The 18,880-nt window shown below is 39.8% G+C and overlaps 2 protein-coding genes across 2 annotated transcripts in view; one reads left to right on the top strand and one right to left on the bottom strand.

Moving 5' to 3' along the window:
* Nucleotides 1–6,200: 6,200 nt before the first annotated feature.
* Nucleotides 6,201–17,884, top strand: LOC133570080 (transcription factor AP-4-like). Its single transcript, XM_061922734.2, has 7 exons — nt 6,201–6,627; nt 12,598–12,763; nt 12,850–12,948; nt 14,355–14,525; nt 14,821–14,967; nt 15,128–15,298; nt 16,152–17,884. Exons 1-7 carry the CDS (start codon nt 6,539–6,541, stop codon nt 16,305–16,307), a joined length of 999 nt encoding a protein of 332 aa, XP_061778718.1. The 5' UTR covers nt 6,201–6,538; the 3' UTR covers nt 16,308–17,884.
* The window catches only part of wdr19 (WD repeat domain 19), a 42,543-nt gene continuing 38,944 nt past the window's right edge, over nt 15,282–18,880 (bottom strand). Inside the window, exon 36 of the mRNA XM_061922733.2 lies at nt 15,282–16,255. The gene's annotated coding sequence lies outside the window, so the exon portion shown is untranslated. The remainder of the gene's footprint in view (nt 16,256–18,880) is intronic.

The following is an 18,880-nucleotide window of genomic DNA, read 5'->3' as shown; positions in this document are numbered from 1 at the left end:
TCTGGCCCGCGGGCTGTAGTTTGGGTACCCCTGATTTAGTGGTTCGGGCTTTAAAGTGTTAACTTAAAAAAGACGTCCCCTTATATTTAGTGCAGGGGTCCCCAAACTTTTTGACTCAGGAGCCGCACTGGGTTAAAACTATTTGGCCGGGGGCCGGGCTGTATATATATATATATATATATATATATATATATATATATTCCTTGCGCACTAATTGACTGAAAGAGTCCGAACTTGATGTCACGTTATCAATGGGAAAATGCATTTTTAGACAATATGAGTGGCGACTTGTCCAGGGTGTACCCCGCCTTCTGCCCAAATGCAGCTGAGATAGGCTCCAGCGCCCCCACCGTGACCCTGAAAGGGACAAGCGGTAGAAAATGGATTAGAAAGGACAGATTTTTTTTAAATAAGCGGACTTTGGACGCTGGTAGGCCGCAGTTTGGGGACCCCTGACTTTGTTTCGAGCTTTAAAGTGTTAACTTAAAAAAGACGTCCCCTTATATTTGGCCTATCACAATTGCTCAAGTATCATATGAAAGCTTTTTCTAAGGTCTTTAAAATTGAGTCAATTGCTTTGAGGTATTTTGCAGTCACGTACCTAAACACTTGTATTTGCTAAAACCGGGCTATTTTTCCCGAATTGTTTAACTGTCAAAAGGCCCAAAACAAATATCCACAACAGAGAATACGAGTTCCCAAAATATGAATAAAAATAGCGAACGTCGAACAATTTTGTGTTAAACGCCATCAGCGAACTTACACAACGACTCCCTCTCTGCTCGCCTCACTTGTTTGTTCGCCATACCGGAAATAAATTAATGCACTCTGGAGCAGCTTGAGGAAGACGATGATGGCAAATGTTATTTTTATGTTTGGAAATAACATTATAGATATGTCTGTGTGTTGCATTATGTGTTGGTATGTTATAAAAATATTTTTTTATCAAATATGATACAAATTGAAAATCATACATAAATGGATTTTCATAGGGAAAAATTTGCTTTGTTCAGAAGGAACAATAAAACTTTTAATTTTCTGTCAATTATTTAGTGCAGGGGTCCCCAAACGTTTTGATTCGGGAGCCGCATTGGGTTAAAACAATTTGGCAGGGGGCCAGAGTCCGAACTTGATGTCACGTTTTCAATGGAAAAACGCATTTTTAGACAATATGAGGTGGCGACATGTCCAGGGTGGACCCCGCCTTCTGCCCAAATGCAGCTGAGATAGGCTCCAGCGCACCCCGTGACCCTGAAAGGAACAAGCGGTAGAAAATGGATGGATGGAGGATTTTCCTGAGCGGCGAGGAGACACAGAGTAACAAGCAGTAGAAAATGGATTAGTAAGGACAGATTTTTAAAAAATAAGCGGACTTTGGACGCCGGTAGGCCGCAGTTTGGGGGCCCCTGACTTTGTGTTTCGAGCTTTAAAGTGTTAACTTAAAAAAGACGTCCCCTTACATTTTGGCCTATCACAATTGCTCAAGTATCATATGAAAGCTTTTTCCAAGGTCTTTAAAATTGAGTCAATTGCTTTGAGATATTTTGCAGTCACGTACCTAAACACTTGTATTTGCTAAAACCGGGCTATTTTTCCCGAAATGTTTAACTGTCAAAAGGCCCAAAACAAATATCCACAACAGAGAATGCAAGTTTTCAAAATGCGATATATTGTAGATATGTCTGTGTTGCATTATGTGTTGTTATTTTATAAAAATAATGTTGTATCAAATATGATACAAATTGAAAATATTACATAAATTGATTTTCGTAGGGAAAAAATCGCTTTGTTCAGAAGGACCAATAAAACTGTAGTTTCAAATCATTTTAATTTTATGTCAATTATTTAGTGCAGAGGTCCCCAATTTTTTTTTGAACTTGGGACTTCCCACGCGCCGGACTTTGGACGTTGGTGGGCCGGAGCCGGCCCGCAAGCTGTAGTTTGTGGACCCCTGCTTTTCCTGAGCGGCTAGGAGACACCGAGAGTAAAGCAGTAGAAGGTTGATTAGAATGGACAGATTTTAAAAAATAATTAAACATTTTAACTTGAAATTTCCCACGCGCCGGACTTTGGACGCTGGTGGGCCGTAGTTTTTGGACCACTGATTTTCCTGAACGACTAGGAGACACACAGAGAGTGAAGCGGTAGAAAATTGATTAGAATGGACAGATTAAAATAATGATTATTAAAAAAAATGTTTTAACTTGGGGCTTCCCACAGGCCGGACTTTGGACGTTGGCGGGCCGGATGAAGTGTTAACTTAAAAAAGACGTCCCCTTATATTTGGCCTATCACAATTGCTCAAGTATCATATGAAAGCTTTTTCCAAGGTCTTTAAAATTGAGTCAATTGCTTTGAGGTATTTTGCAGTCACGTACCTAAACACTTCTATTTGGTAAAACCGGGCTATTTTCCCGAAATGTTTAACTGTCAAAAGGCCCAAAACAAATATCCACAACAGAGAATACGAGTTCTCAAAACACTAATAATAATAGCGAACGTCAAACAATTCGGTGTTAAACGCCATCAGTGAACTTACACAACGACTCCCTCTCTGCTCGCCTCACTTGTTTGTTCGCCATACCGGAAATAAATTAATGCACTCTGGAGCAGCTTGGGGAAGACGATGATGGCAAATGTTATTTTTATGTTTGGAAATAACATTATAGATATGTCTGTGTGTTGCATTATGTGTTGGTATGTTATAAAAATATTTTTTTTTATCAAATATGATACAAATTGAAAATCATACATAAATTGATTTTCATAGGGAAAAATTTGCTTTGTTCAGAAGGAACAATAAAACTTTTAATTTTCTGTCAATTATTTAGTGCAGGGGTCCCCAAACGTTTTGACTCGGGAGCCGCATTGGGTTAAAACAATTTGGCAGGGGTGCCAGAGTCCGAACTTGATGTCACGTTTTCAATGGAAAAACGCATTTTTAGACAATATGAGGTGGCAACATGTCCAGGGTGGACCCCGCCTTCTGCCCAAATGCAGCTGAGATAGGCTCCAGCGCACCCCGTGACCCTGAAAGGAACAAGCGGTAGAAAATGGATGGATGGAGGATTTTCCTGAGCGGCGAGGAGACACAGAGTAACAAGCAGTAGAAAATGGATTAGTAAGGACAGATTTTTAAAAAATAAGCGGACTTTGGACGCCGGTAGGCCGCAGTTTGGGGGCCCCTGACTTTGTGTTTCGAGCTTTAAAGTGTTAACTTAAAAAAGACGTCCCCTTACATTTTGGCCTATCACAATTGCTCAAGTATCATATGAAAGCTTTTTCCAAGGTCTTTAAAATTGAGTCAATTGCTTTGAGATATTTTGCAGTCACGTACCTAAACACTTGTATTTGCTAAAACCGGGCTATTTTTCCCGAAATGTTTAACTGTCAAAAGGCCCAAAACAAATATCCACAACAGAGAATGCAAGTTTTCAAAATGCGATATATTGTAGATATGTCTGTGTTGCATTATGTGTTGTTATTTTATAAAAATAATGTATCAAATATGATACAAATTGAAAATATTACATAAATTGATTTTCGTAGGGAAAAAATCGCTTTGTTCAGAAGGACCAATAAAACTGTAGTTTCAAATCATTTTAATTTTATGTCAATTATTTAGTGCAGAGGTCCCCAATTTTTTTTTGAACTTGGGACTTCCCACGCGCCGGACTTTGGACGTTGGTGGGCCGGAGCCGGCCCGCAAGCTGTAGTTTGTGGACCCCTGCTTTTCCTGAGCGGCTAGGAGACACCGAGAGTAAAGCAGTAGAAGGTTGATTAGAATGGACAGATTTAAAAAAATAATTAAACATTTTAACTTGAAATTTCCCACGCGCCGGACTTTGGACGCTGGTGGGCCGTAGTTTTTGGACCACTGATTTTCCTGAACGACTAGGAGACACACAGAGAGTGAAGCGGTAGAAAATTGATTAGAATGGACAGATTAAAATAATGATTATTAAAAAAAATGTTTTAACTTGGGGCTTCCCACAGGCCGGACTTTGGACGTTGGCGGGCCGGATGAAGTGTTAACTTAAAAAAGACGTCCCCTTATATTTGGCCTATCACAATTGCTCAAGTATCATATGAAAGCTTTTTCCAAGGTCTTTAAAATTGAGTCAATTGCTTTGAGGTATTTTGCAGTCACGTACCTAAACACTTCTATTTGGTAAAACCGGGCTATTTTCCCGAAATGTTTAACTGTCAAAAGGCCCAAAACAAATATCCACAACAGAGAATACGAGTTCTCAAAATACTAATAATAATAGCGAACGTCAAACAATTCGGTGTTAAACGCCATCAGTGAACTTACACAACGACTCCCTCTCTGCTCGCCTCACTTGTTTGTTCGCCATACCGGAAATAAATTAATGCACTCTGGAGCAGCTTGGGGAAGACGATGATGGCAAATGTTATTTTTATGTTTGGAAATAACATTATAGATATGTCTGTGTGTTGCATTATGTGTTGGTATGTTATAAAAAAAAATTTTTTTATCAAATATGATACAAATTGAAAATCATAGATAAATTGATTTTCATAGGGAAAAATTTGCTTTGTTCAGAAGGAACAATAAAACTTTTAATTTTCTGTCAATTATTTAGTGCAGGGGTCCCCAAACGTTTTGACTCGGGAGCCGCATTGGGTTAAAACAATTTGGCAGGGGGCCAGAGTCCGAACTTGATGTCACGTTTTCAATGGAAAAACGCATTTTTAGACAATATGAGGTGGCGACATGTCCAGGGTGGACCCCGCCTTCTGCCCAAATGCAGCTGAGATAGGCTCCAGCCCCCCCCCCCGTGACCCTGAAAGGAACAAGCGGTAGAAAATGGATGGATGGATGATTTTCCTGAGTGGCGAGGAGACACAGAGTAACAAGCGGTAGAAAATGGATTAGTAAGGACAGATTTTTAAAAAATAAGCGGACTTTGGACGCTGGTAGGCCGCAATTTGGGGGCCCCTGACTTTGTGTTTCGAGCTTTAAAGTGTTAACTTAAAATAGACGTCCCCTTACATTTTGGCCTATCACAATTGCTCAAGTATCATATGAAAGCTTTTTCCAAGGTCTTTAAAATTGAGTCAATTGCTTTAAGGTATTTTGCAGTCACGTACCTAAACACTTGTATTTGCTAAAACCTGGCTATTTTTCCCGAAATGTTTAACTGTCAAAAGGCCCAAAACAAATATCCACAACAGAGAATGCAAGTTTTCAAAATATGATATACTGTAGATATGTCTGTGTTGCATTATGTGTTGTTATTTTATAAAAATAATGTTGTATCAAATATGATACAAATTGAAAATATTACACGAATTGATTTTCGTAGGGAAAAAAATCGCTTTGTTCAGAAGGACCAATAAAACTGTAGTTTCAAATAATTTTAATTTTATGTCGATTATTTAGTGCAGCGGTCCCCAATTTTTTTTTAAACTTGGGACTTCCCACGCGCCGGACTTTGGACGCTGGCGGGCCGGAGCCGGCCCGCAAGCTGTAGTTTGTGGACCCCTGCTTTTCCTGAGCGGCTAGGAGACACCGAGAGTAAAGCGGTAGACGGTTGATTAGAATGGACAGATTTAAAAAAATAATTAAACATTTTAACTTGGGATTTCCCACGCGCCGGACTTTGGACGCTGGTGGGCCGTAGTTTTTGGACCACTGATTTTCCTGAACGACTAGGAGACACCGAGAGTGAAGCGGTAGAAAATTGATTATAATGGACAGATTAAAATAATAATTATTTTAAAAAAATGTTTTAACTTGGGGCTTCCCACAGGCCGGACTTTGGACGCTGGCGGGCCGGATTCGGCCGCAGTTTGAATACCCCTGACTTAGTGATTTGGGCTTTAAAGTGTTAACTTAAAAAAAAGAGTCCCCTTATATTTGGCCTATCACAATTGCTCAAGTATCATATGAAAGCTTTTTTCCAAGGTCTTTAAAATTGAGTCAATTGCTTTGAGGTATTTTGCAGTCACGTACCTAAACACTTGTATTTGCTAAAACCGGGCTATTTTTCCCGAAATGTTTAACTGTCAAAAGGCCCAAAACAAATATCCACAACAGAGAATGCGAGTTCTCAAAATACGAATAATAATAATAGCGAACGTCGAACAATTCGGTGTTAAACGCCGTCAGTGAACTTACACAACGACTCCCTCTCTGCTCGCCTCACTTGTTTGTTCGCCATACCGGAAGTAGGCTGATTCCAACCAGCTGTTTCCCGCCTCGCACAGATCAGCTGCGCGCACGCACACACGCGCACGCACGCACACATCCACGGAGTAGGCGGAGGCAACAGACATACACACAAACACGTAGTAGGCGGAGGCGAGAAGACACACACACACACACACACAACAGCATACACGCATTGGAGGGAACCCCATCAGCTGTGGACAACTTTTGTTTTCCTAACTACTTTCTTCACATCCCCGCATGTGAGTTGCTTTTTCGAGGAGGTCGCCGCCACTCTGCGTTTGAACGGAACATATTTGGGGGATACGACGCGCACGTTTCCAGGAGGTTGGCTTTGAAAGCATGGAATATTTCATGATGCCGACAGAGAAGATCCCAAACCTGCAGCAGTTCAAGAAGACGGAGAAGGACGTGATCGGCGGGCTGTGCAGGTATGTTACCGCGCGAATACATCAACAAAGTCGGGATGCGGCTGCGCTTCCCCCTCGGCGCGCTATGCTAGCTGTTAGCATGCGATACTTTGGCAGGTTGTGCAAAGTGGCGGATTATTACCTGCGCCGCCGCGCCTCCTCGCAGGCGTGCGCCAAGTCCCGTTCGCGGTGCCACCTGTGCCGACAAGATGGTCCGCGATGTGTGCCGCGATACGGCTTTACGCTTCTCTTAAAATGTGTCAACATGAAATCGAAACATCGCATACCCAGTCGAGCACGTGGTAGTTAACGTGTTCACCGCCATGTCGCGATTCGGGAACAAACCGCCATGATGAATGTTTGTTTTTAGCACGCTATTGCGGTTTCCGACACGCCGTGTTCGTGCGTGGCTTTTGCGGGACGTTACAGTTCAGAATGGCGGTAACGTGGTGAAAGGGGCGCTCCGGGGTTGTGTTGCTAACTCGTGTTGCTAACTGGTTAGCGTCCACCACAACGTGCCCGTTTTTGTAACCGCGCTCACGCCTCCGCGAGGCTTCCACGGGAACGGGGCTCGAGTCGCCGACACGGACGCGACGTCGGACTGCGTGCGCGTCCGTTCCACGGGGGTTTTTACAGCCAACGTGGGCGGTTAGCTCGGCGCTAAAGCTCAAAAGCATTGTTCTCCGCGGTGCCAGGGGGCCTGCTGCTGCTACGCGTGGAGTCACATTTCACTGCTGCTACCAGCTGGTCGACGCGCCCTCCGGCGGCCATGTTGGAGGTCTGCAGCTCCTGACAGCCACAACAACACCAGTGAACAATGACTTCCCACTTGGGTAGATAATGACACTTGATTTAAAAGCTGCAATAAAAACTTTAAAGTAAATTTAAAAAAGAAAAAAGCGGAAATGTTGATACTAATAATAGAACACTTCGTCACCTATTAACACAAAGCTGCCTCAAAGTTGCGCCTTTGAATATATATGTCTGTTTTTAGCATTGTTTGTTCAAAATAAATGTAAAAACAATATCAACATGGCCCAGCATGCTGAGTTTTTTTCCCATGGTGGGAACAGTTTGGACATCACTGTAAAGATTTCTTTTATATATACAGTATGTCTGTTTTTAGCATTGTTTTTTAAAAATAAATGTAAAAAATATACCAACATGGCCCCACATGCTGAGTTGTTTTTCCCATTGTGGGAACAGTTTGGACATCACTGTAAAGCTTTATATATATATATATATATATATATATATATATATATATATATATATATATATATATATATATATATATATATATTAGGGCTGTAACTAACGATTAATTTGATAATCGATTAAACTGTTGATTATTAATTCGATTAATAATCGGATAAGAGACAAACTACATGTCTATCCTATCCAGTATTTTATTGGAAAAAAAACAGCATATTGGCGTCATACTTATTTTGATTATTGTTTCTCAGCTGTTTGTACATGTTGCAGTTTGTAAATAAAGGTTTATATAAAATTGAAAAAAAATTGCCTCTGCGCATAGCATAGATCCAACGAATCGATGACTAAATTAATCGCCAACTATTTTTATAATCGGTTTAATCGATTAGTTGTTGCAGCCCTAATATATATGTGTCTGTTTTTAGCATTGTTTTTTCAAAATATTAAAAAAAATACCAACATGGCCCCGCATGCTTAGTTTTTTTCCCATGGTGGGAACAGTATGGACATTAATGTGAAGATTTTATATATATATATATATATATATATATGTGTGTGTGTGTGTGTCTGTATTCAGCATTGTTTTTTGAAAATAAATGTAAAAAAAATAACATGTCCCAGCATGCTGAGTTTTTTCCCATGGTGGGAACAGTTTGGACATCACTGTAAAGCTTTTTTTGTATATATATATATATATATATATATATATATATATGTCTGTTTTTAGCGTTGTTTTTTCAAAATAAATGTAAAAAATATAGCAACATGTCCCCCGCATGTTGAGTTTTCAGTACACGGCCCTTAGTGGGAAAAGTTTGGCCATCACTGTAAAGCTTTTTATATATACGTGTATGTATGTATGTATGTATGTATATATATATATATAGATATATGTCTTAATAAGGTTATCCAAAAAATAGTGCTCGATACCGTAGTAGAGCGCAATATATGTATGTGTGGGGAAAAAAATCACAAGACTATTTCATCTCTACAGGCCTGTTTCATGAGGGGGGTACCCTCAATCATCAGGATGATGATTGAGGGTACGTATATATATATATATATATCCATCCATCCATTTTCTACCGCTTATTCCCTTCGGGGTCGCGGGGGGCGCTGGAGCCTATCTCAGCTACAATCGGGCGGAAGGCGGGGTACACCCTGGACAAGTCGCCACCTCATCGCAGGGCCAACACAGATAGACAGACAACATTCACACTCACATTCACACACTAGGGCCAATTTAGTGTTGCCAATCAACCTATACCCAGGTGCATGTCTTTGGAGGTGGAAGGAAGCCGGAGTACCGGTATATGTATATGTATACCGGTATGTATGTCTGTTTTTAGCGTTGTTTTTTCAAAATAAATTTAAAAAATACCAACATGGCCCCTGCGTGTTAAGTTTTCAGTATGCCGCCTGACATTTAATTCAATAAAAAAATATTAACACAATGTGTTTAAAAATTCAGTTTGTTTAAATTCATTGTATAACAATTCAGTGTAAAAAAATGTGTGCAGAAAAATTTGTTGCTTTAAAACTCAAGAATCCACTTCCAGTAAATTAAGATTGATGGTGCGATCCATTTGTACTGATAAGTCGTAATATCCGAGTTCTTAGTCGGAATTTCAACAAGAACGACCCTCGGGGTCAGATTTACGACTAGGAAAATCAGCGCCTTCTCACCAACCCAGTGTACGCTTCAAAGATGGCTGCTTTGGATGTAAACAGTGATTATACGCTTGTAAAATATCCGTTATTAGCACGTCTGATTTTTTTTCTTCACTAAATCTACCATATTCAATGTATTGTTGGATGTTTATATATTGCATTGTTAAAGTCACTGTAGTGTAAACAAAAAAAATAATGCGGTGTATATACATTCTATGTCGCTAGCAATAGCATCCGTGTTTCTTCATCCACCGTGTTTGAAAGTTGCAGATAGAGTGCATATTATCCCCTAAGTTGTGTAAAATAGCTTACGTATGCGTGGCCATCTTGATTTCCGACTTCGTAACTGAACGCTCACAATTTGGCATCACTCCCAGCTCCGACTTCCAAGGTCAATGGAACGCACCATGAAGCAATCGATCCTGTCTCAGAAACAACCAATAAGGTGTCAAGTTTGCAGTCATGTGACACAAATATCACCATAATTTGATGTAAAAAAAAAAATCTGTTCATATGATTAAAACAAAAAATGAGTCATATAAATTGTGTCTAAAAAGCTTTCCTATGAAAAACTAAATGATCTCCATACTCCTGGTTTACATACAATATTCCTACAAAATTGTATTAAACAACAATACATGGTTACACGTTTACACAATTCAACAAGGAGGAAGAAGTGGCGCTTATTTAAGCCTTCCCCGTGTCACAGCTGATACAGATGGTTTAACTTCCTTGTTAGTAAAACAAAGATATATTATAGTAAATGTAATCATTTGTAGATATCTTACTAAGTAGCAGGGGCATAGCACCAAATTCGGGGCCCCCATACACAAGACTCTATCCCACCCTAAACCCAAAGTCACCGCCACATACACACACACTTGATATGTTTACTTAAAAACTAAATATTGCATGAATTTGGTAGAAAAACTGCTTTTCAAAACACATGTAAAAAAATATTTATTTATTTTTTAAGACGGGATTATCATCATTATCAGCAACTGCAGCATATCTAGATAAGAGCCCCAAATTGTTTATTTTAGTTTTTTTAAGCTTGTTTGTTTTTTAAATAATCAGAACCTGACATTTTCATTTAAAAATGGTCATAAATATGTCAAGTTTTTCATCACTTTAGTGTAAAGTAAATATTAACTGGATCGTGTATAATTATCATCAATGGGTAATACAGAATACATTATAATTATCATTATAATATTATTAGTGCTTCTCCTGGGGGTTAAGCCTTCCTGTTTCTAAAACCTTACTGTTGCCTCTGTTTCTAACTTTAAACCAGGGTCCTTGAACGCATCACAGTAATAGGCCATGAGATGCAAAAGTGGAACTTGTACATAACTTTTCCCGATGCTGCCACATATAGATTTACAATGTTTTTTTAACTTTCTTTTATTACCATATCTTTGTACCAAAATGTTGGTACTTTGTGTGAATGCTTAAAGGTGAGCTTTGATGATGTTATGATGTCTGTGTTGTGTGAAGGGTTCCAAGCTAGGTCTGTTGCCATCAAAGTGGATTAAACCATTTTGCATTTTTGATAAGAGTGTGTGGGTAGTTAGACGTTATACATTTGCCCAGTGGACCCCATGTGCTTGGGACCCCGGTTGATATATTGTTTTGAGTTGTTTTATGAGTCTTTTTATGATTCGATTCCACATACATAAATGTCAAACTTAAGGCCGGGGCCCACCTCATTTTATGTGGCCTGCAAAATCTTGAAAATAAGACACTTCGTATTGCTTGAATTTCAATTTTTGACAGAAAAAAAAGGTAATACATGCAGTTAAGGTTCTTTTTAACTGAGTATTGTTTCATTACTTGATGCAATAAGCAATTTTTTTGTTGGTCGTCGTAATCCTTTTTGAAATAAATTCTAACATAGCTTAACTTTAATACCTATGTGATGCCAAAACAGGCTTTCCATCAGTTTGTTGATAAAAAAAATGATAATAATCCAACAAAGGGGCAATTGTTTAATATCATGAGACATTTATACTCTACATTTATGGGTCTTGGGCGCAGTTGGGTGTTCCAACAGGACAATGACCCCAAACACACGTCAAAAGTGGTAAAGGAATGTCTAAATTAGGCTAAAATGAAGGTTTTAGAATGGCCTTCCCAAAGTCCTGACTTAAACGTGTGGACAATGCTGAAGAAACAAGTCCATATCAGAAAACCAACACATTTAGCTGAACTGCACCAATTTTGTCAAGAGGAGTGGTCAAAAATTCAACCAGAAGCATGTGGATGGCTACCAAAAGCGCCTTATTGCAGGGAAACTTGCCAAGGGACATGTAAGCAAATATTAACATTGCTGTATGTATACTTTTGACCCAGCAGATTTGCTCACATTTTCAGTAGACCCATAATAAATTCATAAAAGAACCAAACTTCATGAATGTTCTTTGTGACCAACAATATGTGCTCCAATCACTCTATCACAAAAAAATAAGAGTTGTAGAAATGATTGGAAACTCAAGACAGCCATGACATTATGTTCTTTACAAGTGTATGTAAACTTTTGACCACGACTGTAAAAAATATATATAAATGTGGTCAAATCTTGTAAAATGAAAGTGATTTTTACGCTTTAATTTTTCCAGACAACGCAGTCGTAACCACAAAGTCACACATTCTCTTTAGCAATCTATGAATGAGTGTGGTTTCTCACCCACAATGAACGTGTCCTAATTTAACTCACTCAAGCTGGTTTCTGTCTGTTGTACATTTTATAAACAGTCAGATCAAGTTCTACTGGTTTGTTCATTAGGCTTGCAGTCCTCTTTAGCGCCACTTTATTTGGGTTAAATGGTGTACGACAGCAGGCTTGCTTTAGGTGGTTTACGGCGTACAAAGTTCATTTATACTTAGTGACCTCTTGGCAGTAAAGGCTGAAGAATGTGAGGTCAAGACTTAACCGTGGTAAAGTTAGGCTGGAATGCTTTTGCTATTTTTAGTGTCTGACTTGGCCAGTATATTTTATTGTTGCTGTTTTGTCAACCAGGATGGATGCATTGTCTGTGGTGATACATCTGTCACTTGTAATACAAATAAACTCCTCACCCCTGTCGTCATGTGATGTTCTTTCAGCCTGGCTAACATCCCCTTCAGTCCAGAGACCGCACAAGACCAGGAGAGAAGAATCCGCCGTGAAATCGCCAACAGCAACGAGCGGCGACGCATGCAGAGCATCAACGCTGGCTTCCAGTCCCTCAAAACCCTCCTGCCTCACACAGATGGGGAGAAACTCAGCAAGGTGACAGCTTGTGCACAATTTTGGGCTTTTAATGAATATCGTGATTTGGTTCCCTGTTCATTTATCTTTTGGGTTCATCTCTGCAGGCTGCCATCTTGCAACAGACAGCAGACTACATATTTGCTTTGGAGCAGGAAAAGACACAGCTCTTGTCACAGAACAACCAACTCAAACGCTTCATCCAGGTATTGATAACTCAAGTATGTGGACTAGGGATGTCCCGATACAACTTTTTCACTTCCGATACGATACCGATATTTTAGCCTTGAGTATTGGCCGATACCGATATCGATACGATATAGGCACGAATCATACATATATTTATTCCTTATTTTGTTGTGTGGAATGTTAGAAAAGGCTTGATAAAGTGATGTTACTGTTACCGATGTTGTAGTGTTAAAACAGAAAACAATAGTCAGCAAGAGTAGGTATAGGAAAAACGGACCCATTTATTATTAACCAATTGGTTACATAAATTTTAACCTTCAACATAAGAGTATTACCTCAACAAATCCAATAAAAACAAAATGTTATATTTAAAGTGCAAAATAACCACTAATACAACATAATTATACAATTGAATAGAATAAATTGGAAGACCCTGAAAAATAACCTAAATAAATCCAATTTAAAAAAAAAAAACTTTTTAAAGTGCAAACAATTCAAGTTCACTTCAGTTATTTTTTTACTGTCAGCATATGTTGGATAGTATAGTTTTGTCTACAATGTAGTGGCGGCTAGGAATAATGTAGCGAGGTTCGAGGTGCTCCATTAAGCGTTTAAACTCGACATTACTCACCACCGACAGGGGCTGGTCATCAAGCACAATAAACTGGGCTATCTTTTCTGTTATGGCCATTGCCTTTTTGCTGTCCCGTGGTAGTTTGTCACGTCTTGCAAAGCTTTCGGCCAGCGTGGGTTGCTGAAGCGAGCCAGAGGTTTGTTGCTTCGCCTTGCTGCTCTCGCGAAAATCCTCATGTTCTTTTTAGTGGTGTTTTTTCAAATGTGCGATGAGGTTGCTTGTATTGAACCTTCCCGGTTCTGTCCCTCCACGGGACACTTGCGCCTGACAAATGTTGCATTTAGCGGCAACGTCTTTGTCCAAGTTTAGGTTAAAATACTTCCACACAGCCGACATCACTACACTTTGCTGCAAGCACACGCGTTGTCGTTGTTGTGATCACGTGGGCTGTGCATGCTGGATCAGAGATGCTCTTCTTCCGCGGCCGGCACCAACATTAATTAAGGGGCATTGCCGCCACCTACTGTGTTGGAGTGTGATCAAACCAGAGTCACCTATTATAGACGTGCTGCAGCGGTAAATGGACAGCTTATATCAGAGCGCTTATATCAGAGTTTTTAGATTCAGTCCGATAAAATCCGATATTCACTTTTTTTGGCTAATATTGGACTGATTTCCGATATCAATATCGGATCGGGACATCCCTAATGTGGACCGTGCCCGTCAAGTTTGGAGACACCTTATTTAATAACATAAGAATCTCTAAACTTTTGATTGGCACTGTATTGATCTTACTAAGTTTGGATAGTCTTTGATGTATGACTGTTGTTACCATGGTCCCCACTCCAGGAGTTCAACGGTTCCTCACCAAAGAGGCGGCGAGCAGAGGAGAAAGATGAAGGCATCGGTTCTCCCGACATCTTGGACGAGGAGAAGGTGGAGGAGCTGAGGAGAGAAATGCTGGAGTTGCGTCAGCAGCTGGACCGAGAACGTTCTGCTCGCATGCAGCTGGAGGAGCAGGTAAACGGATCCACCACTCAGCGGTTTTGGTGTCAAATTCACCAGCACATCAGCTAATCTTCCAGAAAAGCAGGTTAGACTTAAACCAGGAAGTGAGAAAAGAAAACTAGAGGCTCCCATTGTTCATTTGCTAACTGAACAAGTCTGGTATTGAATTGAAAATATTTAGTGTGGCATTGCAGGATTGCATTGTCTGCATTTAATAAGCGGTATCTTTTACACGTCAAACTAAAAAAAGTCATATTTATTACGTGCACGGGCACAAGTAATAGTTGCTTACATGGTGTGGTTGCAGGTGCGCTCATTGGACACACAGCTGCACCCGGAGCGTCTCAAGGTGATCACCCAACAGGTGGAGGAAGAGCAGGCACACCTCCAGAGTCAGACGCTGTTAAGGCTGCAGCAGATCCAGGCCGCAGACAGACAACCTCAAAGTCCAAAGGTTGGTCTTGCGCACTCGCACTCATACCTGAACAAACCATCTGTAGTCCAGCAACTCAAGCAATGCAAAATACAAATGAGTTTATTGTAAATGCAATGTAAATTGAAATTGACCTGACATTGAGAACACTCAGCCTTTACATTAACTTCTGCGTGTCCAGGTGTTGACTCCTCCCACTGCCCTCGCCTCAACTCACCACCCAACAGTCATCGTCCCAGCACCAGCACTAACCCAGCAACCCCATCACCATGTCAACGTGGTAACCATGAGCTCAGCTGTCCACACCGGCACCGTGTCCACGTCCAGACAAAACCTGGACACCATCGTGCAGGTGAGCATTTTTTATTTTTTTTTATTTTTAGCTCAGGCAGAAAAACACAATCTAACTATTTAGCGTAAACGCTGTATGGAAGAAAAAAAAATGCCTTTACAAAAACAGTTTTAATTCACGCCGTTGAGAGGCATTCATTTTGTGTGTTGCTGTAAAACTATTGCCATGTACCGTATTTTTCGGACTATAAGTCACAGTTTTTTTCATAGTTTGGCCAGGGGTGCGACTTATACTCAGGAGCGACTTATGTTTGAAATTATTAACACATTACCGTAAAATATCAAATAATATTATTTAGCTCATTCACGTAAGAGACTAGACGTATAAGATTTCATGGGATTTAGCGATTAGGAGTAACAGATTGTTTGGTAAACGTATAGCATGTTCTATATGTTATAGTTATTTGAATGACTCTTACCATAATATGTTACGTTAACATACCAGGCACGTTCTCAGTTGGTTATTTATGCGTCATATAACGTACACTTATTCAGCCTGTTGTTCACTATTCTTTATTTATTTTAAATTGCCTTTCAAATGTCTATTCTTGGTGTTGGGTTTTATCAAATAAATTTCCCCAAAAATGCGACTTATATATGTTTTTTTTCCTTCTTTATTATGCATTTTCGGCCGGTGCGACTTGTACTCCGGAGCGACTTATACTCCGAAAAATACGGTAGCTTAATAATACAACTAAAATATTGGAAACAGCTTTTATAAAACAATCTTATTAACATTCATAACCCAACATTTTACCTTTTTACTCAATAGATGTACCTAATATTTTGGTCAGTGCGTTTAAGTTGCAAGGTTTTTTGAATATTTGCCGTGACGCGCAATGTCGTCCTCTCAGGCCATCCATCACATCGAGCGCACTCAGGAGAGACGAGCGAGCGCAGAGGAGGAGCAGAGACGAGCCGTCATTGTTAGCCCCGCCCACGTCGCCATGGACACCGCCTGCTCGGACACAGACACGGATACAGAGGGAGAGGACTGTTCAATGAACTGATCGTGGCGTGAACTTACAAACACTTAAAACACCATCTCACTGTAAGATTCCATCCAGAAGCTTGACTACTTTAAAAAAGGCTCTCCAAACTCTTGACTTCCAGTAGTGAAGCTCTTCTCTGTCATCTAGTGTAAATTGTCTGATTGAAAACTAGGAGTGGTCAGCGTGCAGAGGAGGCCGTGCGGGGCTTCTTAAGGCTGCCGCTTATCCTCCGTCCTCCATATTGTTTATATTGTGTCAGTCGGCCATCGCGCTGACTTTATTTTTTTTGTGCCGCAAATTCATGCTTTCATTTATAACAGAACTGAATGTAACAACACAACAAGCAGCAGCTTGTGACTTGTTTGATTTGAAATAAGGGAGCTGCAATTATTCCTATCTTAAGTCTTGGTCATGTTTCTGCTGATTTTTTTTTTTTAGTTCCAAATTCAAAACACAGCTAAAAGTAAAAGTGAAGGCATGTCAGGCAGGCTTGATTACAGGAGTGATACTAAATGAAATTATGTCAAAGTCTGTTTAAGCCCTTAGAAATAAGCTATTGGAACATCGACGGTCTCTTAAGTGTTTTTGGATACGTACGTCCTGTCAGGGTTACTGAACGTTTCTCATGAGATTAACTTAAAATTGGATGTTTGTTAGGTAAACAAGGAGCAGGACACCTTGATGGGTTTTGTGGTCTGTCAGCTGGAGTCCACAGCTGCTGGCATGAAGCAAGTGTTCACCAGTGTTCTGGTAATGACTGGTGGGCTTTTTTCAATCTCAGACAACCTGACTGATTCAATTATAGTCCTTTTTTTATAAGCTATGAAATGAGGATTCAATCTTAAAAAAGAAATTTGCATGACGGTTTCCTGTTGTCCACCAAAGACTTCCAGTTGCAACTTCTAATCTTGATTTGTTGTTTTTAGTGACTATGCACTTGAGTGTTTGCTATTTATGCAATTGCATCTTCAGTCCATGTATACACGAGGTGAAGGATTCTATGCACCGCTAATAGGTGTGTGTGTGTTACACCTACAGTATATATGTGACGCGCTTATATCAAAGAATGTAATTATTCTTATAAGGTGCTGTTTGCCAGTGTGCTGCTCAGCCGACTAGCGGTGAGCTGATTACTTTTTTAACATGGCAGAAGTCATTTCCACTTAATGCAATGTGTTTGGTTGTGCTGGAACAGAATAATCACTGATGTACAACACGTCTTGATCGGTTACATATCAAGATTGGAATTAAACGCAACAATAACCCCATGTGAGCACTGCCCATCTCTCCAAAACAAGTCACCTCACGTTGTGACACTCATCCTGTTCTTTTTTTCCCCGTTTGAACTGGAAATGCTTGCTTTTATTCACAAACACAAGTTGATGCTGTAAACATTCCATTCCATGTTTGGATTTGTGTCTTTTCATCTCTTGTTTTGTTTCAGACTGAATGCATGTTACTAATGTGTTGTCTGTGATGTACTGCAGGCATTTTCTCTGTTATGACAAACATGTGGAGCGTGAAAAAGTGATTGAGTGTGGACACTGATCACTACCTGACATCAATGTTCCTTCCGGTTAGACTAGTTTTTTTTTTCCATACAATGCGAGGTAAAGAGGGTTGTTAATCGTGTCAAAGGATGGGGAGATTTTTGTCAAATGTGAAGCTGCAGCCTAAAGTCAAGTCACATCACTTTGAACTTAAGGTGGATGGCTTTTTATTTCAGAAAAACACTTTCCAACCATTAAGTTTGTACTTGTATCGCAGCACTGAAGACCTTCAGTGAGCTTTTTGTTTTAAAGCACTTCCTTTCCTCTACTGCCTGGAACCACGACGAGGAAGTTCCATTATTTTTAAGTACGCTCTTTGCTTTGACACAATTTAACATTGTTTCTTGTGATCTGCTTTTCAGTCTTTCCATTTCTTTTTTTGTACTTTCTTTGGTGACAAGCATTTTTTTTTACATTTGTGTGTCATTTTTCAAGTCTACGTCAATGAGAAGCTGTTATATTTTTGTTTAAAAAAACTTGGGTAAACAGTCCTTTGTAAAGAATAAAAAATAAAATTTGTACTTTTCTATGACAACTTGCTTGATTATTCATCTGTTCACGAATGTCATTTTCTGTTCGACAGCTAACGAAAATAATATTGACTGTGTGGTGTCCAACATGTGTCCTGGAAGCTATTTACAGAATGCAGTCTGTTTATTACTGCCATGCATATTGTAGAAATACAATGGAGCAAAAAGACGCAATGTAAAGTTAAAGAGCTAAAATTATTATACTAATAACACAAATCCATGTTTTTTTGCCGTTTTAAAAATAATGTCAAAGTGGCCCGACTTCACCCTTTTAGTTTTTTGGTGGAATAAGTTTGCACATCTCTAATTGAAAAAATGCACCTAGCTTTGGCACATTGAACTAAACCAGTGGTTCTTAATCTGGGTTCGATCGAACCCTAGGGGTTCGGTGAGTCGGGTTTGGCGGAGGTCAAGACACACCCGACTCATCGTGTAAATAAAAACTTCTCCCTATCGACGTATTACGGATACGGCAACAGCAGAAGTCAGACTGATTTGCAGGTGTTTAATT

The sequence above is a fragment of the Nerophis lumbriciformis genome, linkage group LG27, assembly GCF_033978685.3.
Source record: "Nerophis lumbriciformis linkage group LG27, RoL_Nlum_v2.1, whole genome shotgun sequence".
NCBI lineage: Eukaryota > Metazoa > Chordata > Actinopteri > Syngnathiformes > Syngnathidae > Nerophis > Nerophis lumbriciformis.
Note: the sequence above shows the minus strand (reverse complement) of the source record. Positions and strands in the feature narration are given on the sequence as shown.